The following is a 26,788-nucleotide window of genomic DNA, read 5'->3' on the forward strand; positions in this document are numbered from 1 at the left end:
TGATTGGCTTCTCTCTTAAAAGTTCTGCCTGACTTTTTTATTCACAGAAAAGGCTAGAGTACTCCCCAGGCAGTAGACGCAGTAAATGTACTTTTGGTGTGTACTCCTTTGTGATTAAACCAGGGGTCACCAACCTTTTTGAAACTGAGAGCTACTTCTTGGCTACCAATTAATGCGAAGGGCTACCAGTTCGAGACACACACACACACACACACACACACATATATGTACAAAACTTGTTTTTTTATCTTTAATAAAAGCCCATTTATATATAGATAAATCTAGGACACGCCTGTTGTCATTTTCAAATTCACACCAATGCAAGTGTGATTAGAAAAATTGAAACAAAAAAATTAGATGCAGCTCACTGGTGAGTGGCGCTATGGTGAGCTACTTTTAGTACCATGTTCATGACCCCTGGATTAAACACATTAAATGTACTCGGGGTGTGTACTCCCCAGGTAGTAAATGCAGTAAAATACTCATGTTTGTTCCTCAGGCAGTAAATACAGTAGATGTACTGTGATTACTCCTCAGGCAGTAACTACAGTAGATGTACTGTGATTACTCCTCAGGCAGTAACTACAGTGAGAAGTGTGATGTCTTCAGCTGGGGCATCATCCTGTGGGAGGTCCTCACACGTAAGAAACCCTTCGACGAGATCGGTGGTTCGGCATTTTGCATCATGTGGGCCGTCCACAGAGGTGAGTGAAGTCCTTCTGGGGATATCACTGTCATTCTTTAGTTGATTTGTTTTTGCTTTTTGTGTGTTGTCTCTTTCTTTTCTGTTGTTTTTTGACCTGGAAAACACCCCCACCCGCACAAGTGCGTGTGTTCCCTTGCAGTGTGCATCATGTAGCCACTCTGAGCTCATCAGGTTGCCTTCATGTGACCAATCTTTCATAAAACTTGTGCTCAGCACTCATGTTCAAGGAGTGGTAAAAAATAAACACAGCTACAACTTGTTTACAGTCATGTTGTCTGTTGTGTCTCTCTTGTGGGGGCCAGATTTGAATGTAAGGCTCCGCTCCTTCCTTAACATAAGACTACTTGGCTCAGTCAGGAAAGGGAAGTAACATCAAACAAGTCAGGGAATAATCTGAAGAAAAGTAACACAGTTTCATAGGTGAACTGTAACTATTCCAAGTCAACAAAGTAAGAAACCCAGGACATACACGTCACCCAAATTAAAGAAAGAAATATAACAAAAGGAGGTTAACAGCTGGTAAATAGCTGTGAAAAAGTTCCTAAAACCACATAAACCAACAAGCAAAACACTTAAGCTAGAATTAGTTGGTTCAGGAGCACTCAAACACAAATCTCAAAGGGCCACAAAGAATGTTTTCTATGAGTCGAAGGGCCGTTTATTGAGGTCGTCAGGCCACGTAATAAAACTGTAACATTCAAAGCAAAATGCGCTTTTCATTTAAAACATCGACAAAAATACAAACGAGAATAAAACAGACAGAAATTAAAATGAATAGTAGAATAAAACCAAACATGACCTCTGTCATGAATCCAAAGCCACGTGTCAGGAGTTAAGAACACTTTTCCGATGAATACGAACTCAGAAGGACGGATGGATTTCTGTCCTGTGGTGGATCCTCTCAGGAGGTCCACACCAGCGTCCATGCAGCAGGCGAACCAAACCTCCCTTCGGTTTAACAAACTGATCGAACCTTTTAAATCTGCTCCAAAAACAGAAGTGAAAGTTAGAAATGGCGCTGGCAGCAAGGAACTCTGGGTGACCCGGGAACAGGCTGTCTGTGTATCGTTGGCACGGAGATGATTCTGGGCCGACATATCGCGTCCCGGGGGCGGGGGTGCGAGTGCGGTCGCTTGTGGATTATCGGTGTACCTGTCTGTATGTCCTGCAGCCGCGAGAGCAGGGGGGAATATAAACGCCACTTTTAGGGTTACCAAAAAAAAAAAAAAAAATGCTCCAGCCGGACCGGCCATTCAGGAAACCTCCCTAGCCTCCCGGCCTTGACGTGTTGACCCAACCACAACACACAGTGAAGGAACAACAGTTCAGGGTCCACAAACAGACGGCATGCAGATCCATTATCCATACATTCCCTATCCCGCTTATCCGTTAAGGGTCGTGGGGGGTGGAGCTTATCCCATCTGACATTGGGTGAGAAGCAGGGTTCACCCTGGACGGGTCACCAGTCCATCACAGGGCCATCAGGAGCAATTATGGGTTCAGTATCTTGTATACAGTATCTAGATTGTCAGCAGATGAGGTGAACTGTGCTCTTGACTACACCTGCAAGTACTTGTGACCATACTGTTGGTGGTTCTGCATCTGACCATTACACCTACCCCCCAAAAGTCAGCACATCCAACAGGCTATGTCGGCATAATGGAATACAAAGTTGAACCTCAATATAAATCATATTATGATAAAACTAAATGCTGTCCATAGCAAACAAACCATCAAAATATCTTACGGCCAAAAACAGAAACTTGCTACACATCATTTTGTTGCTTTCTAAACACAATCAGACTTTGCCACACCTAAAGAACACTATTGCACAGAATGAATCAACTCTCCAGATTGATTTTTTTTTCTTTTTAACTAAAACTAATTGTGACAAGCAACCTGCCACTAAACTGTCTGTTCCGTCACAAGCTGGATTTCAGTTGCAGTTCCCTTAAGGCTAAACTCCTCAGCTGAGCAGCCTACAATCAGTGAAAGTGAATCGCTGAAGAAACAATTAAGGATTGTGGTCAGTGTAAACAACCAAAGGATCAGAGATTTTACAGCCATAACTATGGATAAAAATGCTCCAGGGGGCTCTATGCCACTATCATCAGCTTGGACTGCCCCTATGCCCCTGTCACTTACATCTGTGTGTAGGACAAAAGAACAACCAAAGTGAGGAGCCACTTGCATAGGTGTAGTAGCCAAAATCCTTTTGCTTTCTCAAATGTTATCTGGCACTGAGATGTCCATCAACAATGGGTCTTGAGACTGGCTGAATTGGTGAGGGATTAGCTACTTGGGCATCCTGTTGGCACAAAATGCCCTGTTGTCTGCAGGCATTCCCAAGAACAGTTCCTTGCATGTAGTGGGAGCAGGAAGATTTAGTATTGGTTTAACTTTGTGGACACTGTTAGCAACTACCTTTCCGAGTATGTCATGGTGGCCTGAGGAATCGAAGATTCTGCCAAATTAACTTTTGCATTGGCCCTTTTTAACTGCTCAAACACTTAACTCACATACTTGAGCTGGTCAGACCATGAGTTGCTGAATACCAGCATGTCATCAATGTGGGCTTCAATGTTGTCTAGACCATGTAACACAATGTGCATGAGCCTGTGATTGGTAGTACCATCATTCCTTCGACCAAAGGGCATTCGGTCATATGCTAATAGCTTTTCTGGGATTACAAATGAATAAAGTGCCTTGGCACATTGAATTAAGGGCACTTCCACTATTATTTTAGTTAATCAAATTTGCTGATGAACGGACGTGATCCAACCAGTGAGGAATAAGGACTTATTAGTGAGGTTAAACTCATCAGCCACAGTTTTTGATGGGGATAAATCCAGGAATGTTGCAACCGTCTTATGAACCAGATGCTCGACCTGTTATAACAGGATTAGAATTTTCGAGTCTTCCCAAGTATTAACCTCTTGTGACATACACAAATGCTCAAACAAAACCTGTTGTTTTCTTGCCAACCCCACATGAGTTTGGGTTTTGTTTTGCTCAAAGACACTTGGACATGGTCACTGGGGGAAGTAGGGATCGAACCAGCGACCCTTTGATTGCTAGATGGCCGCTCTACCTCTGAGCCATGCCGTCCGTCAGATGTTTATGGCACTGTAAATTCCGGACGATAGAGCGCACCGTTATGTAAGCCGCAGATGCTTATTTTAGGGAAAAAATCAACTTTGTACACGTATAAGCCGCACCGGTAAATAAGCCGCGGTGCACGGCGGAAACACCTCGGCCGCCCGTTCTCGCTTGTTGACCCAGTCTTCCAGAGCCTTTTCAAGTCTGGGCCATCTGCTATTATGACCTCTGAAAGCTTTTGTCGTCTTTTTGCATTGGGTCAGTTCGTCATGTTGCCGCCTCCAGCGTCTCACCATCGATTCGTTTATGCCAAACTTACGTGCTGCAGCTCTATTTCCATCTTTAACCGCCAGATTGATTGCCTTTAACTTGAAAGCTGCATCATAAGCATTCCTTCTTCTGCTCTCCGTCTTGAGGGTGAGTACAAATGACTGAAAATATAGTGTGATGCTCTTTTTACACTGCACCGCGGCATGGACTGGACGCTCCAAGTACAGTACTTAGAGAAATTACCATGACATTTGGCTAGGAATTTCCCTTAGTACGGTACTTGGAGCTACCATCAGGAACAATAGGGAATTGCTGCCGCTGCCCGCCACACCCCAGGGTGAAGGTAAAATCCTCGTATAAGACGCACCGGAGCATAAGCCGCGGGGCATAAGCGTTGAAAAAAAGTCGCGGTTTATAGTCCAGAATTTACGGTATATGTCTCACCTGTCCGGACCCAGTCTAAATGAAACAACCCCACCTGACAGATATCAACAAGTCAAATTAATGATCAAGTGTCATGCTGAAGTACACAGTGGCACAGTTTAACAAAAAAAACCTTCAAGCTAAACTATAGCAGCAGCACTGAGCATTTTTGGCTGCTCCAGTCATGCCACTGGTTGTGATCAGGATCTGGGGAGCTGCAGACTTGACAGAAGACACAGGCAGGGACAGCTAACACCTCACCTGTGCAAATACAGTTGCTGCTGTCAGAAATTAGCAATCTTTGAATTCATTACAAGCAGTTGAAGTGATCATCAAACTCAAAGTGATGAATCCCATTTAAAGTTTAGCTGAACTGAAAAACCTGGCAGACCTACTGGCCCTGTATTTGGAGAATCTGCTGTCTCATCAGTAGATCTTTCACTTTTGTGGATATTCCACAGTTTACTGTTTGTCATGATCCAGGCACAAGACCTCCTTTGATCAAAGACCTCCCAGAGCCCATAGAGACCCTGATGACCCGTTGCTGGGACAAGGAGCCAAGCCGGAGGCCATCCATGGAGGAAGTCAAGAACACCATGTGCCATCTTATGAAGGTAAATTCTCCTTTGCATTCTGTCACTAAAAATGGATATTTTAAAGGGTTGTTATTATTCTTTTGGTCTTACCTCGTTGATTGATTGGTTTATTGTCTTTATTTTGAATACGTAAACAGTAAAATTAAGGAAACAAGCAAACAGCATCATACGAGCAAAACCTGTCTTTACTGTTGTGCATAAACAATAGTATTTGTGTCATCATCTAATCTAATCTACAGATGTGAATCAGTACAAATACACCAACACAACATGTTCCAGTACATTTTAAAAACAATTCTATACAGTGTGGTTTGGCAAATGATGCGACACATTCACAACAAAACTGTGTGAATCTTTGAAATGATAGAATCAATACAGCAACAATAAAGCAGTATGCAATGTTTCTTACTTTTCCCGACAGATTATTTGAATCTATTGAGAACAGAGAGAAATTTATTGTGGTGTTACATCTAGATCATGTAGCAGGAGCCTGTAACTATTGGTTTAATCGCGCTCTTTGATATGATAGAGGAAGATGTGGAAGTGCCAAGGAAGAGCCAGTACACCTGTGTCTGTATCATACTCAGAGGGGACATGATTTTAACTTGAAGTTAAAGTCATTTTTACTAGGTCCATCTCAGTTGGAACCAGTTAATGATGGTTCCTCTGAGACCACTACAGTCAGTTCTGGTGTTCCACAAGGGTCTGTGCTTGGACCAGTCCTCTTCACCCTGTACCTGCTTCCTCTAGGTCACATGATCAGGAAACACTCCATTAATGTTCACTGCTATGCAGACGACACACAGCTGAACTCATCAATGATCCACATGGAACAAACCAGCTGACTAAACTGGAGGCCTGTCTGAAGGACAGAAAAACATGGAGGACCATCATTTCCTTTATTAAACTCTGATAAACTGAAGTTCTTGTGCTGGGCCCAAACACCTGAGGACCACCTGATCTGATGAGACAGGTACCCTGGATGGCACCACCCTGGCCCCCAGCACCACCGTAAGGAACCTAGGAGTTCTCTTTGACCAGGACCCTTTAACTCCCACATTCAACAAATCTCCAGGACGCCTTCTTCCATCTACGTAACATTGCTAAGATCAGACACATCCTGGCTCAAGAAGATGCAGAAAAACTAGTCCCTGCTTTTGTCACTTCCAGTCTGGATTACTGCACCTCCCTCCTACCAGGCTGGACTAACAAGTCCCTAAAGACTCTCCAGCTGGTCCAGAACGCTGCTGCCCGCGTGTTGACTAGAACTGGTAGCAGAGACCAGGTCTCTCCTGGACTGCTTCTCTGCATGGCTCCCTGTCAGATTCAGAACAGAATTTAAAATTCTTCTTCTACCATCAAAGTCCTCAACAATCAGGCTCCTTCATCCCTGAAAGAGCTCCTAGTCCCCTTTGATCCAGCTAGAACCCTTCACTCCCAGGATGCTGCCTGGCCCCTGCTTGTTCCTCGAGGTCTCCAAAAGTAGAATGAGTGCCAGAGCCTCCAGTTATCTGACTCCTCTCCTGTGGAACTGTCTCCCAGTTTCAGTCCGGGACACACACATGTCCTGCATGTGTTGCAGTCATGAGGGTGAACCCTAAACCTGATTATCCACAGTTGTGGGCAGATTATCAGCAGATGAGGTGAACTGTGCTGATCAGGGAGCTCTTGACTACACCTGCAAGTACTTGTGACCATACTGTTGGTGGTTCTGCATCTGACCATTACACCTACCCCCCAAAAGTCAGCACATCCAACAGGCTATGTCGGCATAATGGAATACAAAGTTGAACCTCAATATAAATCATATTATGATAAAACTAAATGCTGTCCATAGCAAACAAACCATCAAAATATCTTACGGCCAAAAACAGAAACTTGCTACACATCATTTTGTTGCTTTCTAAACACAATCAGACTTTGCCACACCTAAAGAACACTATTGCACAGAATGAATCAACTCTCCAGATTGATTTTTTTTTCTTTTTAACTAAAACTAATTGTGACAAGCAACCTGCCACTAAACTGTCTGTTCCGTCACAAGCTGGATTTCAGTTGCAGTTCCCTTAAGGCTAAACTCCTCAGCTGAGCAGCCTACAATCAGTGAAAGTGAATCGCTGAAGAAACAATTAAGGATTGTGGTCAGTGTAAACAACCAAAGGATCAGAGATTTTACAGCCATAACTATGGATAAAAATGCTCCAGGGGGCTCTATGCCACTATCATCAGCTTGGACTGCCCCTATGCCCCTGTCACTTACATCTGTGTGTAGGACAAAAGAACAACCAAAGTGAGGAGCCACTTGCATAGGTGTAGTAGCCAAAATCCTTTTGCTTTCTCAAATGTTATCTGGCACTGAGATGTCCATCAACAATGGGTCTTGAGACTGGCTGAATTGGTGAGGGATTAGCTACTTGGGCATCCTGTTGGCACAAAATGCCCTGTTGTCTGCAGGCATTCCCAAGAACAGTTCCTTGCATGTAGCGGGAGCAGGAAGATTTAGTATTGGTTTAACTTTGTGGACACTGTTAGCAACTACCTTTCCGAGTATGTCATGGTGGCCTGAGGAATCGAAGATTCTGCCAAATTAACTTTTGCATTGGCCCTTTTTAACTGCTCAAACACTTAACTCACATACTTGAGCTGGTCAGACCATGAGTTGCTGAATACCAGCATGTCATCAATGTGGGCTTCAATGTTGTCTAGACCATGTAACACAATGTGCATGAGCCTGTGATTGGTAGTACCATCATTCCTTCGACCAAAGGGCATTCGGTCATATGCTAATAGCTTTTCTGGGATTACAAATGAATAAAGTGCCTTGGCACATTGGGTTAAGGGCACTTCCACTATTATTTTAGTTAATCAAATTTGCTGATGAACGGACGTGATCCAACCAGTGAGGAATAAGGACTTATTAGTGAGGAGCTGCAGACCTGTTGTTTTCTTGCCAACCCCACATGAGTTTGGGTTTTGTTGCAGATTCGCTTCTGGTACCAATTCATAGAATGCATGATGGTCTCTTTGATAGTCGTATGGTTAGACTTCTGCAGCATAGACAATAATGCATAAAAATTTTAGCCTTTCTTACCAACACCCTTGGGAATTCCAGGGCCTGAACTCCCTCATTTTAAAGTGTCGGCAACCTGCTCAAAAAGTGTGAAATACTCATCCACCTCCATGCCATTATATGGTGGCACAAGTCAGCTGTTCTGGGCTAAATCAAAGTCCTTCGATACAAACTACTGACTTGACCTGATTTGGAGCTCCTCACGCTCCTACTCCTTGAAACGTATGGCTTGCTCCTTTTTGCTTTACCTTTTTGATATGCTCGCTACATTCTCATTTGTTTAAACTTTATTTGCTGTAGTTTAAGCCTCATGTACTTTGTACATAAACACACCTGAGAAACCGAATGGCAGAAAATTCACTGGTAATCTACTAGTTTGTAGACAGTAACATTCTTGGGTATTAGTGCATAGCCAGAAGTAAATGGAGCTGCACAATATTCATTGTGATTTGCAGTTTGAATTCTCCATTGATAATCAGGTTATATGAGGCAGAGCTAACTGTTACAAACTGTCTGAATGTGGTGAACTTTGATTTTTCCAGTACTTCCCTGGTTCTGATGAGCCACTCATGCTCCCACACCAGTCCTCACCCAACAGAAGTGGCTCTTCATCAGCCACAAGCACAGGTATGTCAAGTCATTTAATTTGTACTGCATCAAATCACAACAAAAATTATTTCATGACACTTTATAAGTAGAGCAGGTCCAGCACCTCACTCCCTCAATGAATTTACACCTAACAATTCTCCATCAAAAAGACCAAAAGACCCTTCATGGAAGCAACACCAAGGACTTTGTGTACTCAGCCTGGAGGGGCACTGGGGCCCCACCCTGGAGCCAGGCCTGGGGCAGGGGCCCATTTGTGAGCGCATGATGGTTGGGCCTTAGCACATGGGGTCCGGCCAGGCCCAGCCTGAAACAGCTACATGGACTCGTTCCCCTGTGAACCCACCACCCGCAGAACGAACCGGAAAGGTCTGGTGCATTGTGGTTTGGGCAGCAGACCAAGGCGGGGGCCTTGGCTGTCTGATCCCCAGACATGGAAGCTGGCTTTTGGGACATGGAATGTCACCTCTCTGGCAGGGAAGAAACCGGGGCTGGTGGAAGAGGTTGAGCGTTACCGGCTAGATATACCTAGATATCACCTAGGCACATAGCTCCGGATCTGGAACCCAAGTCCTTCAGAGGTGTTGGACTTTGTGGGCGGCAGGGTTCAGGGGTAGAGTGGCGGTCTGGCGACCAAAGGGTCGCTGGTTCCATCCTCGACCCCGGTGACCATGTCAAAGTGTCCTTGAGCAAGATACTGAACCCATAATTGCTCCTGAAGAGTAGGTTGGCGCCTTTCATGGCAGCCTTCACCATCAGTGTGTGAGTGTGTGTGTGAACGGGTGAATGAGATGACACTGTAAATGGCTTTGCGAGCCGCTAAGGTAGAAAAATGCTATATAAAATTGAGTCCATTTACCATTTACTCTCTCCTTCACTGGAGTTGGTCCATGTGAGAGGCGGAGGACCGGGGTGGGCTTTTTGATCGTCCCCAGACTCTCTGCCTGTATGTTGGGGTTTACTCTGGTGGACAAAAGGGTTGCTTCCGTGCGCCTTTGGGTCGGGGAACGGGGGGGGGGGGACTGGTCCTGGCTGTTGTCTGCGCTTATGCACCGAACAGCAGTTCAGAATACCCACCCTTTTTGGAGTCCCTGGGAACGGTGCTGGATGGCACCCCGACTGGGGACGCCATTGTCCTACTGGGTGACATCAACGCTCACGTGGGCAATGACAGCCTGACCTGGAGGGGCGTGATTGGGAGGAACGGCAGGCCCGACCTGAACCTGAGTGGTGTGCAGTTATTGGACTTCTGTGTGAGTCCCAGTTTGTCTATAACGAACACCATGTTAGAACACAAGGATGTCTATCGGTGCACGTGGCACCAGGACATCCTAGGTCACAGGTCTATGACTGATTTTATAGTCGTATCATCTGACCTGCTGCCGTATGTTCTGGACACTTGGGTGAAGAGAGGAGCTGAGCTGTCAACTGATCACCACCTGGTGGTGAGTTGGATCAGATGGTAGGGGAAGACGCTGCACAGACCTGGCAGGCCCAAACAAGTAGTAAGGGTTTGCTTGGAACGCCTGGCGGAAGAACCTGTCAGGATGATCTTCAACTCCCACCTCTGGCAGAGCTTTGACTGCATCCCTCGGGCAGTGGGAGACATTGAGTCTGATTGGACCATGTTCTGCTCTGCCATTGTTGAGGTGGCTGTTGTGCGCTGGGGCTGTAAGGCTGCTGGGGCCGGTTGCGGCAGTAATCCCTGAACCTGCTGGTGGACACCACACATGAGGGGAGCCGTCAGGCTGAAGAAGGAGGCCTACAGGGCATGGCTGGTCTGTGGGTCTCCAGAGGCAGCTGGCTGGTACCGGTAGGTCAAGTGGTATGCAGCCACGGCATTTGCCGAGGCAAAAACTCTGGCGTTGGAGGAGTTCGGTGAGGCCATGGAGAATGACTATTGGTCGACTCCGAAAGAATGGGGTGGGTGAGATCCGGCCTGGGTATCTCTAGGCTCTGGATGTTGTGGGGCTGTCTTGGTTAACATGTCTCTGCAACATTGCATGGACATTGGGGGTGGTGCCTTTGGAGGGTCAGACCAGAGTGGTGGTCCCCATCTTTAAGAAAGGGGACCACCACAGGGGGTGTTCCAACTATCGGGGGATCACGCTCCGTAGCCTCCCTGGAAAGGTCGACGCCTGGGTACTGGAGAGGAGGGTCAGGGCGATAGTTGAATCTCAGACCGTGGGTCAGCTTTTCACCCTCACTAGGGTGCTGGAGGGGGTATTGGGGTTTGCCCAACCAGTCCACATGTGCTTTGTGGATTTGGAGAAGTTTTATGACCGTGTTCCCAGGAGCACCCTGTGGCTCCTTACGAAGGGCTGTTCAGTCTTTCTACCAGAGGATTGAGAGTCTGGTTCGCGCCTCCCTTGGGAGGTTTCCAGGCATGTATAGCTGAAGGCATGTATAGCTGAAGGCTATAAGCTCGATCAACAAAGAAGGTCTTCAGTCTGCTCTTAAACATAGAGAGGGGGTCTGGGTCCTGGACTGAAACTGGGAGACGGTTCCACAGGAGGGGAGCCTGATAGCTGAAGGCTCTGGATAATAGGGGACTGTGAGCTCTGTCAGGTATGAAGGTGCCTGATTGTAGAGGGCCTTGTTGAGAATTTTTTAAATTCTATCCATCACTAGTACATTACATGTCTGACTCTCAACCTGGATCAAATGTCTAAATAGAGCTGTTGAGTGTGTTCATTTTATTTTCTGCAGGTTCGTTTGCTGACTACACCATGAACAGTAACAGGAGTGATGACAACACAGAGGACAGAAACTCTGTTGGCAAAGACGAAACCCTGAAAAGCTTTGAAGCCAAATTTCCACTGCAGTTCAAACCCTCAAAGGTAATAGAATCATCAATTTGATGGCCAGGACAGAGTTTGGTTTCACCTTAATTTCAGCCTTGTTTTATCTTTAGACACCAACCCTGCGAACTGGACTGTCCAGGATGTCCAGTGGGGGCAGTCAATCAGGACACTCCCAAAGCCCCACCCACTGCACGAGCCCTGCAACCACTAGTCAGTCAGAGCTGAGGATGACCTTCAGTCCCACAGGTGGGGTGCTTTGTAATGAGGCCAACAGCTAATCCTGAGATTACTTTTCCCCTCAAAAGTCTTGAATCTAAACAAACTCAATGCCTTTCTCTGATGAATTGCTCAAGAAGTCAAAAGATGAACTTTCAACAATATGACTGTCATCGTGACAAAGTGTTGGCACGAAGTATCTTCACATCAACCTTAATTAGGATCTGCCAGACCTTTGTCAGTCTGGAATACAGATCTGTATCCTGGAGAAGAAATCAGCATCTTTTCTTATTGATGCTTTTGGCAGGACAGTTAATTTTAACTAATTATTTTCCTGGTGCTGGAATAGGGTTAGACTTAGTGGATTCATCTCTCTTTAAGACATTAGAACATGTGTCGGGGCTCCACTCTGAGTTATCATGTCTGGGTTGGTGAAGGAGGCTGATTAAGAGGATACTGGAGGTTTTACAGTAAATCTGATTAAATTGATCTCCTCCCACATGTTCGCTCAGTTTACATCAAACTTGTTTGCCTGCATCTTCAGACTGTCCAGTGGGAGGTTTTTGCAAAGTCTCCACCAGCAAGTCTCCAACATTCACAAGAACAGACATTTGAAGTTTATAATAAATATAGTGAGCAAACCTTTAGAATTTTACCTCAAAAAACTAGCTTCTCTAATGTTTGAATTCTGTCATCATGTAATTTGATATAGTTTGACTCTTGTGGAACAATCACTCTTTGTATAGGTTCATTTCAGGTATCTTGTGTTGTCCAGTTGAAAAACACGAATTCTCTAAATTTGTTCTTGATAACGGAAACTTTGAAATCTGCTGTTACTTGTAGCATACAGACAATGACGCCCAGAATCCCTGAGCATTCTACTCACTTCTATACAGCTGTTCCAACAAGGGTCATAATTGTCACATGATCCCCTGGCTCATATTGACAGTGGGGTGCTGTTTACCTCAGTAAGGTAGAGCAGCTTCCTCCAGTTCAAGTTTTGGCATCACTCCACAAAGTTTGTGTCCTGGTCAATGCAGAGAAGGACTTTACCTTCTGGGATGACTAGAAGTCCTCATGTATTCATCCTCTCACCACTCCTTCCTCCTGAGGACTTGTGTTTTGTTTTTATTTATATTTGTAATATATCACCATTTTGACATCTTCAAATCTATAATAACTTAAATATGCTCACATTCCCACTCAGGCTTTGTGCCTGAGCAGCATGACAGTTGTGTCTTGTGAATGATGAGTGGATGAATGAAAATGAGTTTCACTTCAGATTTCGATTGATAAACCCTGTTTTAAACTTCTTTTTGTCTCCTTGTGAAAACATAATCGCCAGCGTCATGATGGAGAGAGTGTCATGAGGAGAGGCTCATGGGGCTGAGCTCCTCAAATACATTTACTCCAGATCCATTGGTCCGGTACAGGAAACTCATCTTTTTAATTTAGCACTTCTAGACTTCGACTTCGACGTAGACTTCCTTTCTTGTCATTGCACAAAAAAACACGACAGCGAAATTTTGGCAATGAAATGCCGTTGCTTGGCTTCCGGATTTACAACAGGGATGGAATTGTAGGGCAGTTTAAAAAATTAAATATAGACTCAGAAACTAAAACTAAAAACAACAAGAGCTAATAGTGATGAGTGCAAATAGAGAATAAATAGATGAAACAGAATGGAGACAACAGAATAAACAGCATCTGTATTGCACAAATAGGAGGTAATTCATAAATAAGAAATATTGCACAGAAATGTGTTGTCCATATGTGAAATGTACTTTGAGAAAGAAGTGGTCCCAAAAGCCATTCTGATATTGTCCATGGGTGGGGGGTTATTTGGCATTTAGCAGTCTGATGGCCAGGGGGAAGTAACTGTTTCTGAGTCTGGCTGTTCTGCAGCGGATGCTGCGGAACCTTCTGCCAGACGCCAGGCGGGAGAACAGTCCATGCTGCTATTTGCAGATGAATCTTCTGCTCAGCAGAACTAGATAATACCTTCATGTCATGTCTCTCCATCATGAAATGATGACTACCTATTCGTGTGTGTGTGTGTGTGTGTGTGTGTGTGTGTGTGTGTGTGTGTGTGTGTGTGTGTGTGTGTGAGAGAGAGAGAGAGAGAGAGGGCTCGTGATGATTCCAATGATGATAACTACCTATTTGTGAGTGTGTGTGTGTGTGTGTGTGTGTGTGAGAGAGAGCGAGAGAGAGAGAGAGCTCGTGATGATTCCAGTGATGATAACTACCTATTCGTGTGTGTGTGTGTGTGTGTGTGTGTGTGTGTGTGTGTGTGTGAGAGAGAGAGAGAGAGAGGGCTCGTGATGATTCCAATGATGATAACTACCTATTTGTGAGTGTGTGTGTGTGTGTGTGTGTGAGAGAGAGCGAGAGAGAGAGAGAGCTCGTGATGATTCCAGTGATGATAACTACCTATTCGTGAGTGTGTGTGTGTGTGTGTGTGTGTGTGTGTGAGAGAGAGCGAGAGAGAGAGAGAGCTCGTGATGATTCCAGTGATGATAACTACCTATTCGTGAGTGTGTGTGTGTGTGTGAGAGAGAGAGAGAGAGAGGGCTCGTGATGATTCCAATGATGATAACTACCTATTTGTGAGTGTGTGTGTGTGTGTGTGTGTGTGTGAGAGAGAGCGAGAGAGAGAGAGAGCTCGTGATGATTCCAGTGATGATAACTACCTATTCGTGAGTGTGTGTGTGTGTGTGTGTGTGTGTGAGAGAGAGCGAGAGAGAGAGAGAGCTCGTGATGATTCCAGTGATGATAACTACCTATTCGTGAGTGTGTGTGTGTGTGTGTGTGTGTGTGTGAGAGAGAGCGAGAGAGAGAGCTCGTGATGATTACAATGATGATAACTACCTATTCGTGTGTGTGTGTGTGTGTGTGTGTGTGTGTGTGTGAGAGAGAGCGAGAGAGAGAGAGAGCTCGTGATGATTCCAATGATGATAACTACCTATTCGTGAGTGTGTGTGTGTGTGTGTGTGTGTGTGTGTGTGTGTGAGAGAGAGCGAGAGAGAGAGCTCGTGATGATTACAATGATGATAACTACCTATTCGTGTGTGTGTGTGTGTGTGTGAGAGAGAGAGAGAGAGAGAGAGGGCTCGTGATGATTCCAATGATGATACCTACTTATTCGTGTGTGTGAGAGAGAGAGAGAGAGAGAGAGCTCGTGATGATTCCAATGATGATAACTACCTATTTGTGAGTGTGAGAGAGAGAGAGAGAGAGAGAGCTCGTGATGATTCCAATGATGATAACTACCTATTTGTGAGTGTGTGTGTGTGTGTGTGTGAGAGAGAGAGAGAGAGGGCTCGTGATGATTCCAATGATGATACCTACTTATTCGTGTGTGTGAGAGAGAGAGAGAGAGAGAGAGCTCGTGATGATTCCAATGATGATAACTACCTATTCGTGTGTGTGTGTGTGTGTGAGAGAGAGAGAGAGAGAGGGCTCGTGATGATTCCAATGATGATACCTACTTATTCGTGTGTGTGAGAGAGAGAGAGAGAGAGAGAGCTCGTGATGATTCCAATGATGATAACTACCTATTTGTGAGTGTGTGTGTGTGTGTGTGTGAAAAAGAGCGAGAGAGAGAGAGCTCGTGATGATTCCAATGATGATAACTACCTATTTGTGAGTGTGTGTGTGTGTGTGTGTGTGTGTGTGTGTGTGTGAAAGAGAGCGAGAGAGAGAGAGCTCGTGATGATTCCAATGATGATAACTACCTATTTGTGAGTGTGTGTGTGTGTGTGTGTGTGTGTGTGTGTGTGTGTGAAAGAGAGCGAGAGAGAGAGAGCTCGTGATGATTACAATGATGATAACTACCTATTCGTGTGTGTGTGTGTGTGTGTGAGAGAGAGAGAGAGAGCTCGTGATGATTCCAATGATAACTACCTATTCGTGTGTGTGTGTGTGAGAGAGAGAGAGAGAGCTCGTGATGATTCCAATGATAACTACCTATTCGTGTGTGTGTGTGTGTGAGAGAGAGAGAGAGAGAGAGCTCGTGATGATTCCAATGATGATAACTACCTATTTGTGAGTGTGTGTGTGTGTGTGTGTGTGTGTGAGAGAGAGAGAGAGAGGGCTCGTGATGATTCCAATGATGATACCTACTTATTCGTGTGTGTGAGAGAGAGAGAGAGAGAGAGCTCGTGATGATTCCAATGATGATAATTACCTATTTGTGAGTGTGTGTGTGTGTGTGTGTGTGAAAGAGAGCGAGAGAGAGAGAGCTCGTGATGATTCCAATGATAACTACCTATTCTTGTGTGTGTGTGTGAGTGAGAGAGAGAGGGAGAGCTCGTGATGATTCCAATGATGATAACTACCTATTCGTGTGTGTGTGTGTGTGTGAGAGAGAGAGAGAGAGAGGGCTCGTGATGATTCCAATGATGATACCTACTTATTCGTGTGTGTGAGAGAGAGAGAGAGAGAGAGAGAGAGAGAGAGAGCTCGTGATGATTCCAATGATGATAACTACCTATATGTGAGTGTGTGTGTGTGTGTGTGTGAGAGAGAGAGAGAGCGAGAGAGAGAGAGCTCGTGATGATTCCAATGATGATAACTACCTATTTGTGAGTGTGTGTGTGTGTGTGTGTGAGAGAGAGCGAGAGAGAGAGAGCTCGTGATGATTCCAATGATGATAACTACCTATTCGTGTGTGTGTGTGTGTGTGAGAGAGAGAGAGAGAGAGAGAGAGAGCTCGTGATGATTCCAATGATGATAACTACCTATTTGTGAGTGTGTGTGTGTGTGTGTGAGAGAGAGAGAGAGCTCGTGATGATTCCAATGATGATAACTACCTATTCGTGTGTGTGTGTGTGTGTGAGAGAGAGAGAGAGAGAGAGCTCGTGATGATTCCAATGATAACTACCTATTCGTGTGTGTGAGAGAGAGAGAGAGAGAGAGAGAGCTCGTGATGATTCCAATGATAACTACCTATTCGTGTGTGTGTGTGTGTGTGTGTGTGTGTGTGTGAGAGAGAGAGAGAGAGAGAGGGCTCGTGATGATTCCAATGATGATACCTACTTATTCGTGTGTGTGAGAGAGAGAGAGAGAGAGCTCGTGATGATTCCAATGATGATAACTACCTATTTGTGAGTGTGTGTGTGTGTGTGTGTGTGAGAGAGAGAGAGAGCGAGAGAGAGAGAGCTCGTGATGATTCCAATGATGATAACTACCTATTTGTGAGTGTGTGTGTGTGTGTGTGTGTGAGAGAGAGAGCGAGAGAGAGAGAGCTCGTGATGATTCCAATGATGATAACTACCTATTCGTGTGTGTGTGTGTGAGAGAGAGAGAGAGAGAGAGAGAGCTCGTGATGATTCCAATGATAACTACCTATTCGTGTGTGTGTGTGTGTGTGTGTGTGTGTGTGTGAGAGAGAGAGAGAGAGCTCGTGATGATTCCAATGATAACTACCTATTCGTGTGTGTGTGTGTGTGTGTGAGAGAGAGAGAGAGAGAGAGGGCTCGTGATGATTCCAATGATGATACCTACTTATTCGTGTGTGTGAGAGAGAGAGGGAGAGAGAGCTCGTGATGATTCCAATGATGATAACTACCTATTTGTGAGGGTGTGTGTGTGTGTGTGTGTGTGAGAGCGAGAGAGAGAGGGAGAGAGCGCTTGTGATGATTCCAATGATGATAACTACCTATTCGTGAGTGTGTGTGTGTGTGTGTGTGTGTGTGTGTGAGAGAGCGAGAGAGAGAGCGCTTGTGATGATTCCAATGATGATAACTACCTATTCGTGAGTGTGTGTGTGTGTGTGTGTGTGTGTGTGTGTGTGTGAGAGAGAGCGAGAGGGAGAGAGCGCTTGTGATGATTCCAATGATGATAACTACCTATTTGTGTGTGTGTGTGTGTGTGTGTGTGTGTGTGTGTGTGTGTGTGTGTGTGAGAGAGAGCGAGAGGGAGAGAGCGCTTGTGATGATTCCAATGATGATAACTACCTATTTGTGTGTGTGTGTGTGTGTGTGTGTGTGTGAGAGAGAGAGAGAGCTCGTGATGATTCCAATGATGATAACTACCTATTCGTGTGTGTGTGTGTGTGTGTGTGAGAGAGAGCGAGAGAGAGAGAGCTCGTGATGATTCCAATGATGATAACTACCTATTCGTGTGTGTGTGTGTGTGTGTGTGAGAGAGAGAGAGAGAGAGCTCGTGATGATTCCAATGATGATAACTACCTATTCGTGTGTGTGTGTGAGAGAGAGAGAGAGCTCGTGATGATTCCAATGATGATAACTACCTATTCGTGTGTGTGTGTGTGTGTGTGTGTGTGTGAGAGAGAGAGAGAGCTCGTGATGATTCCAATGATGATAACTACCTATTCGTGTGTGTGTGTGTGTGTGTGTGTGTGTGCGCAGCCACCAACGGTCTAGACAGCTCCATTCCCATGGCCTACCTGAAACTGGACCATCAGTTACAGGTGAGCTGGAAATAGATTTTGTGCTTATTGTTCTTGCTTCCTATTATTACGATTGCTACTTATCTATCACTATTACTCACACTTACTATGTACAGTATCACTACTTATGAATGCAACTACTACTACTGATGAGGGATGGGGCATGACTATTCTATCAAAGTGCTGACAGAAATTAAGTGAAGTCATCGTTTATTTCTATAGGTCATTTTCAAACAACCTCAATGGTCCAAAGGGCTGTACAAGCAAGAAATAAATCTATAAACCCCATTAACATAAAAAGTTATAAATATGATCTAAAATAAGCAATAAAACATCATTAAATTAACCAAGTGTAAAATAAAATGTGCTTGCACAATAAAAGCCAGGATATCTTACTCAGCTCAACTTGGACTGAAGGCCAGTGAGACACAATGGGTCTTCAACAGTGATCTGAACTGCTCAAGGGTCCTGGCAGCTCAAACAGGAGAAGGTAGGCTGCTCCATGGTTTGAGGGCTCCCACCAAAAAGGTTCTATCACCTCTGTTTTTTGAGGCTGGGTCTAGAGATGTCCAGTAGCAGTTGGTGTGTTGACCTCATGCTCTGGCTAGAGCATCAGGCTATTGGAGCTTGGACAAGTACGGTGCTGCCAGGCCGTTGAGACTCTTAAAAACTAGATCCTAAAATAGACTGGAAACCAGTGTAGGGAGGCCGGCACAGGTGTGATGAGATCATGCTATTTTGTTCCTGTCAAAAGGCGGACTGCTGCAATTTGTTAAAGTTGCAGGCAACTTAGTTATGATTGGTCATGTCCAACATAGAAAGAGTTACTGTAGTCCAAATGAGTGGTACTTAAGGCATGAATAACGCTTTCAAAATTAAGGCTCCCCGCTAAGGAGCCTTAATTTAAAAAAAGCTCATCTTGACAACTGAGATAATCTGTTTATTTAATTTTAAGACAAAGCAAAAAAAATTCACACCAAGGTTTCTTGAAACTGGATGAGAGTAGTAGGCTAAGGGCCAATGGCACTGTCTTAAGCATCTAAGAGCTTGGATTGCCGAAGTAAAACCTCAGGTTGAGGAACTTTTCTCCATCCATGGTTGTTCATCTTTAAGACAGTTCTGCAGAGCCTGTTTATAAGCATGGCCATTAGTTTGCATGGGTAGATTTGTAGATCATCTGCGAATAAATGGAAGGAAATGTTTTAATTTTTAAAAATGGATCACAAGGGGGGCATGTCTATCGTGAAAAGAATGGGGCCAAAGATGGAGCCTTGAGGTACTTCACATGTAAGAGGGGACACAGTTGAAGAATAGTGGCCTAGTTGGACAGGGAAACTTCTTTTTGACCAATTTAAACTGGAATATTCCAAGTTTCCAGTGTTTCTGAAGTCTCTGACAGATGCAACACTGTCAATAGGCACACTGGGTCACACTTCTTGCCTGTGTCCTAAGATTTGCCCCTTTGGGAGGAGATTTTTTTTCTTGGTATTGTCAAAGGAGGTGGAAACGGAACAGACGGCCTGGTTGCCCTGTTTGGCTGCTCTGCAGCTTCTCTAAGAATAAACTAGAGCAAAGAGGAAAGCTACCAGTGCTCCTGGCTCCTCGAGAGGGTTTGAGGAACCAGTATCAGGGTTAAACCTCAAGAGCCTTTGTTGCAGCTCTCACAGTTTTTATTAAGAATTTAAGAGGATCTAGGGCCTAGTCAGCAGACATTTTAAGTTCATGTTGACAGTGTTTGAATTTTTTGATTGTGTTATTAGATGAGTTTGCGTTTGATGTTGTGGTGGGCAGCTGGCCAATCATCAGCTTGGCCCCCATTTATCAGTCGAGCGTACAACAGGAAATGGCTGTACGACCACTCCTACACACATCTGAGCGTTTATCAACTCTCAAGTCTCAGGCCAGCTCTGCGATGGCGTACGCACATTCTCACCTCAGCATGACCTGGAGGACTCATAGGATCATTATGAGACTATTCTGACTCATCTAAGAACACAAAGACACAGATTCATGTGAAATAGATGATAAGTGCAGCTTCCACACAGCTTATCTGGTGATGGTGCAGTGCTGCGTCAGGCTGCTGCGAAACGATGGCAGGCTGGATCAGTGGAGGGACAGGACTTTACAGTCCATCTCGGAGGGGTTCTGATCAGGGTGTTACTGGATGCTCAGTAGCAGCTACACCCCCTCCAACTACCTAATAATTACCTATCAATGATCCCCATCTTAAATAAATCAATATTAAATCATTCACTGGTGTTGATTGGTGACATCTGTCCTGTTGACCGTATATCAGTGAGTTCATGTTCTCACTTCCTTTTATTTTACTTTTCAGTGTCACATCAATCTAGTTGTTCAGTTGATTGGGTGATGTGAGGGTTTCAGTTTTCCGGTCAGAGAAGGTCCTCTTCTCAGCTGGATTATGCTTTTCCATGCTGTAAAATCAAGGGGCGGGGCTTCCAGTACCAGAGTATATTGGGGTGTGACATTGAGATGGCGTCCGTTTTCGGCTGCAGTATTTATCAGCAGCTGGGCATTTGTATGATGTGATCAGCGAGGTACGACTGGATTATGAATCACACGTGAGTCCAGTCATGCGCTGATCCTACACTCAGATCGACGGCAGTTTCTACGCTGGATAATAAATGAGGGCTGTAATGTCTCAGCCTAGCTTTGGTGTTTGACAGGATGAAGCTCAGGCTCTTCCTCAGCTTGATGTTTGATTTCTTTCAGCCACTGATCCCGTGTCCAAACTCCAAAGAGTCCATGGCTGTGTTTGAGCAGCACATCAGGATGGCCCAGGAGTACCTCAGAGTCCAGTCAGAGATCGCTCAGCTTGTTCGCAAAAAGTAAGTTGGTATGGGTGCTGGATATGGTCTATGTCCATATCTATCTTTGAAAATACATTAGAGATACTATCACTAGGGTTGTCAAAACCCTCAAAAGTGTATGTGCAAATATTCTGTTTAAACATGCATAACTTTGAACCTATTACTTTTTTGTATATTCTTCCAATCAACCTCCTCCTGGAACCGTCACCTTATCGTGGTGGAGGAGTTTGAGTGCCGTCATGACCCCAGGAGCTATGCTGTCCAGGGCATTTTGCCCCTGGTAGGGTCACCCAAGGTAGACTGGTCCTAGGCAAAGGTCCAGGCAAAGAACGGTTCAAAAGACCCTTCATGGAAACAAAATCTAGGAGTTTGTGTACCCTGCCTGGAGGGGCCCCGCCCTGGAGCCAGGCCCGGGGTAGGGGCCAGTTGGTGAGTGCCTGGTTGTTGGGCCTTAGCCCATGGGGTCCAGCCGGGCCCAGCCCGAAATGGTTACATGGACTCGTCCCCCCTTGGACCCACGAGGATGTCGTCTCTGCTTTTTGCGGATAACGTAGTCCTCTTAGCTCCATCAGGCCATGACCTCCAGCTCTTGCTGGGACACTTCACAGCTGAATGTGAAGCGGCTAGGATGAGAATCAGCACCTCCAAGTCTGAGGCCGTGGTCCTCAGCCGGAAAAGGATGGCCTGCCCACTCCAGGTCCGGGGGAGGTCCTGCCTCAGGAGTTTAAGTATCTCGGGGTCTTGTTCACGAGTGAGGGGAGGATGGAGCGGGAGATTGACAGGTGAATTGGGGCGGCATCCGCATCCGGGAAGAGGCCTTGGGGCCGACCCAGGATGCGCTGGAGGGATTATGCCTCTCGGCTGGCCTTGGAACGCCTCAGGATTCCCCTGCAAGAGCTGGTGGAAGTGGCTGGAGAGGACAGTCTGGGCTTCCCTGCTGAGGCTGCTGCCCCCGCGACCCGGACCAACCGGATAAGAGGAGGAGGATGACGACTTCCATTTAACCTTTCAGTGACATCACAGTGTACAGTCCTCATGAAGTGTAATCCTCTGCAAAGCTAGAGAGCCAGTTAACATTCCAAAAGTCCTTAAGTACAGACACAATGCTTTCCTTACTTGTACTTTACTGGTCTTGATGTATTTTGGTTATTCTAAGACTGAAATATTACTCAGAATAAAATGTTTAAGTATAAATGGCTTTACATTTTCATGGACAGCAAATATAACAAACTAGTCAAGTCAAGTCAGGTTTATTTGAGTGGAACCAAATCCCAACCAAAGTTCTGTCCTGACTCTGTCCAAGTAGAGCAGGTCCAGCACCTCCCTCCTTCAATGAACCTCCACCCAACAATTCTCCATCAGCAGCACATCCTGCAACAGCATCCACCAGAACCTTCCTTTACCAGCAGGAAGGTGGAGCAGATCCAGGATCAGTGGGGACGGAGAGAGAGCAGGAGAGCAGGACAGAGACAAAGACAGAGAATGGAGGAAGACAGAGAGACAGAAGGAAAGAGAGGGACAGAGATAAAGGGAGAGAAAGGAGGAGAGACTGATGGAAAGAGACAAAGACGGAGAATGGAGGAGGACAGAGAGACAGAAGGGAAGAGAGGGACAGAGATAAAGAGAGAGAGAAAGGAGGAGAGACTAATGGACAGAGACAAAGACAGAATGGAGGAAGACAGAGAGACAGAAGGAAAGAGAGGGACAGAGATAAAGAGAGAGAGAAAGGAGGAGAGACAGATGGACAGACGGGGACGTGAGCAGGTGGAGCTACGGGTGGCAGCTGGAGCCTCTTCAGATCTGGAGCCTCCTCCAGCAGCACCAGGATCTGGTCCTGATCAAAAGAAAACTAAATCTTTGGTCACTGTTGGGCAGATGAGATGCACTTCCTCTTACAGTGTAACACGTTTGGTGAAATAAAGAAGTTATTTTGACAAACTGTCCTCTGTAATTTCATTTTTCAACTAAACGCCCTCTCAAATTTACATCAGAAAACACATTGTTTCCAATTTCCTACAATCCACATATGCTTTCGTCAATTAATGTATGTGTATCAATTTTGTTATTATTGTCCATTTTTAGGAATATTTTCAACCATACCAACACATGCCAATTATAATTTTGAATAGAGATACCCCGAGTGACTTAGCCGGTTCATTATGAGGTGGAAGTAACTGTCTGCTGATGTGTGTCTTCAGGCAGGAGCTGATCTCGGAGCTGGAGGAGGACCAGAGGGAGCAGCAGACCTCATCACGCCTGGTCCAGGAGCACAGCAAGCTGCTGGAGGACAACAGCAGACTGGCTGCTGACTGCCAGTCCCTAAAGAGCAAACTGGGTCTGATCAAGAGTCAGAACCAGCACCACAGCTAGAACATATGGTTGGGACATAGCACAACCATGTCCCAGTGTCTTTGTTGCCTTTTGGACCCTCTTTCTCAGAAGTCTGAGAGGAATTGCTCCATGTACTGACCAAGAAGAAGGGAGGCCCGTTATCCTCGTGCATTTCCATGATGTTGGTTGAGTGCCAGTAGAGAGCTTGCTCTTCCTCTCCAAGGATCATTCTGCTCATATTTTCAATCTTGGTTGTGTGTCCATTTTGTAAGGTTATCTTTGTTCCTTCCACCTCGACCAAAAAGGTAAATCAAAGCAAGCTGAGCTTTTCAAAGAAAGATCCATCAATATCTTTTCACTCAACACTTGTCTCCAATTCCTCCAGTGACAAACACAGAAACTAGTCAGCTGGTTTTACTACTTTATTGTTAGCTGACAGCACAACCACAGTGACTACACTAGCTATTCTACTATTCTTATGTTTCTCCATCCATGCCACTCAAGTGGTGAGTTCAAAGTTATCATACAGAACGGCCACAGTAATGAGAAAAGGACTCTTTCTACTTCCTTTGGCATCTTTGAAGTTTGCATTTTGATCCAAAGTGGAAGAAAATCTGTCGCCAGCAACGTGGTGCTGTGACCTTGTATCCAGAACCCTGATTGATCTGCGTCCTACTTCACCCTCAGTGTTCTCACAACCTCCTGTCTTCCGCTGATGGAACTCAAATGATTAAATACACTGCTTTGATTCTGCATGTCATTACAGCACTGGCGTTCTCAGCCATCACTCAAATTTGAATGACAGTACTGTAGAAGTCAAATATTGATTTGTTCTCTTTAGAAAATGACAGTATGGCTCATACACCTACTTTGGTTGAGCACCAGCCAGATCAAGGCCACCCAAGTTTAACATGAATTCAAGTCCCATTAATTTGAACCCTCCACAGATGTTTCGGCGCAGTAGAAACAAAAAGATGGATTCAGGAGTACAAAACCTACAAAGGGTCATGGGGTTACAAGATAAATTTCCCTTTAGCCAATGAGATTTATTTTAATTTTGTTTCATTAAAAAGAACAAAAAGTACTACAGTTGTGATTTGTACATTGTATTCTATTAGCAGTTTGTCTTTATTGTGTTAACGGAAAAAGGAAGGCGTTGATATTATTGGCCAAATCACTTTAGACCAGTAGTAAAACGTGTTACCAAAGGAGACTGAGTAAAGAAAAGCTCTGTTGAAAGGTCGTTTTGAAGAGAAATGAACCTGGCAATTTATTTTTTTATTTCCCCTTCCAATATTTACACACTGCTCCATTTTATTTCACAGAAATGTATTTACATTATTCTAAATTGCACTTTTTAAGGTTGAAAAATGTCCAGCATATGTTCTAATCCTATTTTTGTTTGGAGGTGTGCATGATGATTAGTAGCTTTGGGATGGATTGTTGTTCTGGCCTTGCTGGTTTCTTGTACAGTTTGTTTTTCATCTCAGTTTATTGTAGGACTCGTGTTCTCCTGCAATTTTCAAATGTACTGACTAAAATTATATGCTTCAGCGAAACAGGCTTGTCCTGTTTTGTCACTTCATTTAATGCTAGTCTTTGACTACAAGCTTTGACTAAAGTGACTTGACCAGATCAATTCTATAATTCTACAATTTCATTGAGCAGACGCTTTTGTCCACAGATCAGTAAATAATCCTTGCCTATAAGGTTGTAGTGACTGTGTCTTGTTGCCATGTTCGTCAGGGATCACACCAGTGAGCCCCTTCTTTACCAAGGTTATGCTGTTGTTTATTTTCTCTTACACACACTGCTGCTGCCAGAAGTACAACAGCACCAAATTTGGAACGTGAAATTAAAAATAACCCATCGGAGTTGTTTGCCTCCAAAATGTGTGCATGTAACTTTGACCTTGACCTTTGACCACCAAAAGCTTTTCACCACATCCCTGAGACCCAGTGGACGTTTGTGGCATATATTAGAAAAATGTGCTCGAGGTGCTCCTGACATATCACATGCATGTGAGCTGATTGGACCTCCACATCTGACCAACAATGTTGTTTTTGGTTGTTAAAATGGTTTAAGTCCTACTTATCAGACAGGTTTCAGTTTGTTCATGTTAATAATGACCATTCAGAGTACAGCAGAGTCACATATGGTGGACCACAGGGTTCAGTTTTAGGACTGATTCTCTTCACTCTTCACATGCTCCCATTAGGTGACATAATCCAGAAGCACTCGATCAACTTCCACTGTTATGAGGACGACACACAACTCTACTGGTCGATGGAGCCAGACGACACAAGCCAGCTTACTCATCTGCAAGACTGCCTGAAAGACATGAAATCCTGGATGTCTTCTAACTTCTTACTGCTAAATTCAGATCAAACTGAGGTCATCATGTTTGGACCTGAACCCCTCAGGGACACCTCTCTAACCAGATCACTACTCTAGATGGCATCACCCTGACCCTGAGGACAACTGCAAGGAACCTTGGGGTCATTTTTGACCAGGACCTTTCCTTCAGCTTCCACATAAAGCATGTGACCAGGACCGCCTTCTTCCATCTGCAGTATCACTAAGATTAGGAACATCCTTTCCCAGAGTGATGCTGAGAAACTGGTGCATGCATTCATCACTTCTAGGCTGGACCACTGCAACTCTCTCTTGTCAGGATGTCCTAAATACTCCCTAAAGAGTCTCCAGCTGGTCCAGAACGCTGCAGCCAGGGTTCTGACAGGAGTTAGAAGAGAGAACACATCTCTCCACTTTAGCTTCTCTCCTTCCTGTAGGATCTAGAATCCACTTCAAAATCCTTCTGCTGACTCATCAGGCTCTCAATGATAAAGCTCCATCCTCTCTGAAAGAACTCATTAGTCCCTCCTGTCCTACCAGAGCACTCCGCTCCCAGAATGCAGGTCTGTTTGTGACTCCCAGTATCTCTAAAACAGACTGGGAGGTAGAGCCTTCGGGTACCGGTTCCTCTACTCTGGAACCAGCATCTCTCCATGGGTCAGAGAGGCAGAGACTCTGACTACTTTTAAGTCCAGGCTTAAGACCTTCCTCTATGACAGAGCCTTCAGTCAGGACTGGTTCAGGTAGCTCTGAACCATTGATAGCTATGCTGCTACAGGCTGAGACTGCTGGGGGACACATCAGGTTACATGGAGCCCTTCCCTCCTCTCCTCTCCTCTCCTCTCCCCCTCTCTCCTCCTCTCCTCCCTGCACATTTTTGGGACTGTCATTACCATTACTTGTTGCACTTTGTAGTTTGGCCCTGGTGTCTCGCAGTCTCTCTGTGTTTCCACAGATCCACCAGAGCCCCGACCGCCGCCTGCATCGCCCCCCCCCCCCCTTATTCCCTACTGTTACACCGGCCTGCGCTCCCCTTCCATGAACCAGTCTACCATCCAGTCCCCCA

At 45.1% G+C, this 26,788-nt stretch overlaps 1 protein-coding gene across 2 annotated transcripts in view; it reads left to right on the top strand.

Moving 5' to 3' along the window:
* Window positions 1–26,437, top strand: part of LOC147245909 (mitogen-activated protein kinase kinase kinase 7-like) — a 33,318-nt gene extending 6,881 nt beyond the window's left edge. For both annotated transcript variants that reach the window (XM_086182319.1, XM_086182320.1), the window contains exons 7-14: window positions 576–704; window positions 4,982–5,112; window positions 8,707–8,791; window positions 11,480–11,610; window positions 11,685–11,820; window positions 18,165–18,226; window positions 20,939–21,054; window positions 23,235–26,437. In XM_086182319.1, coding sequence (XP_086038445.1) covers window positions 576–704; window positions 4,982–5,112; window positions 8,707–8,791; window positions 11,480–11,610; window positions 11,685–11,820; window positions 18,165–18,226; window positions 20,939–21,054; window positions 23,235–23,406 — 962 coding nt within the window. In that variant the 3' untranslated portion in view covers window positions 23,407–26,437. The remainder of the gene's footprint in view (window positions 1–575; window positions 705–4,981; window positions 5,113–8,706; window positions 8,792–11,479; window positions 11,611–11,684; window positions 11,821–18,164; window positions 18,227–20,938; window positions 21,055–23,234) is intronic.
* Window positions 26,438–26,788: the final 351 nt, after the last annotated feature.

The sequence above is a fragment of the Aulostomus chinensis genome, chromosome 17 (assembly GCF_037954235.1).
Source record: "Aulostomus chinensis isolate RoL2024-O1b breed Wild chromosome 17, RoL_Achi_v1.0, whole genome shotgun sequence".
NCBI classification, from domain to species: Eukaryota; Metazoa; Chordata; class Actinopteri; order Syngnathiformes; family Aulostomidae; genus Aulostomus; species Aulostomus chinensis.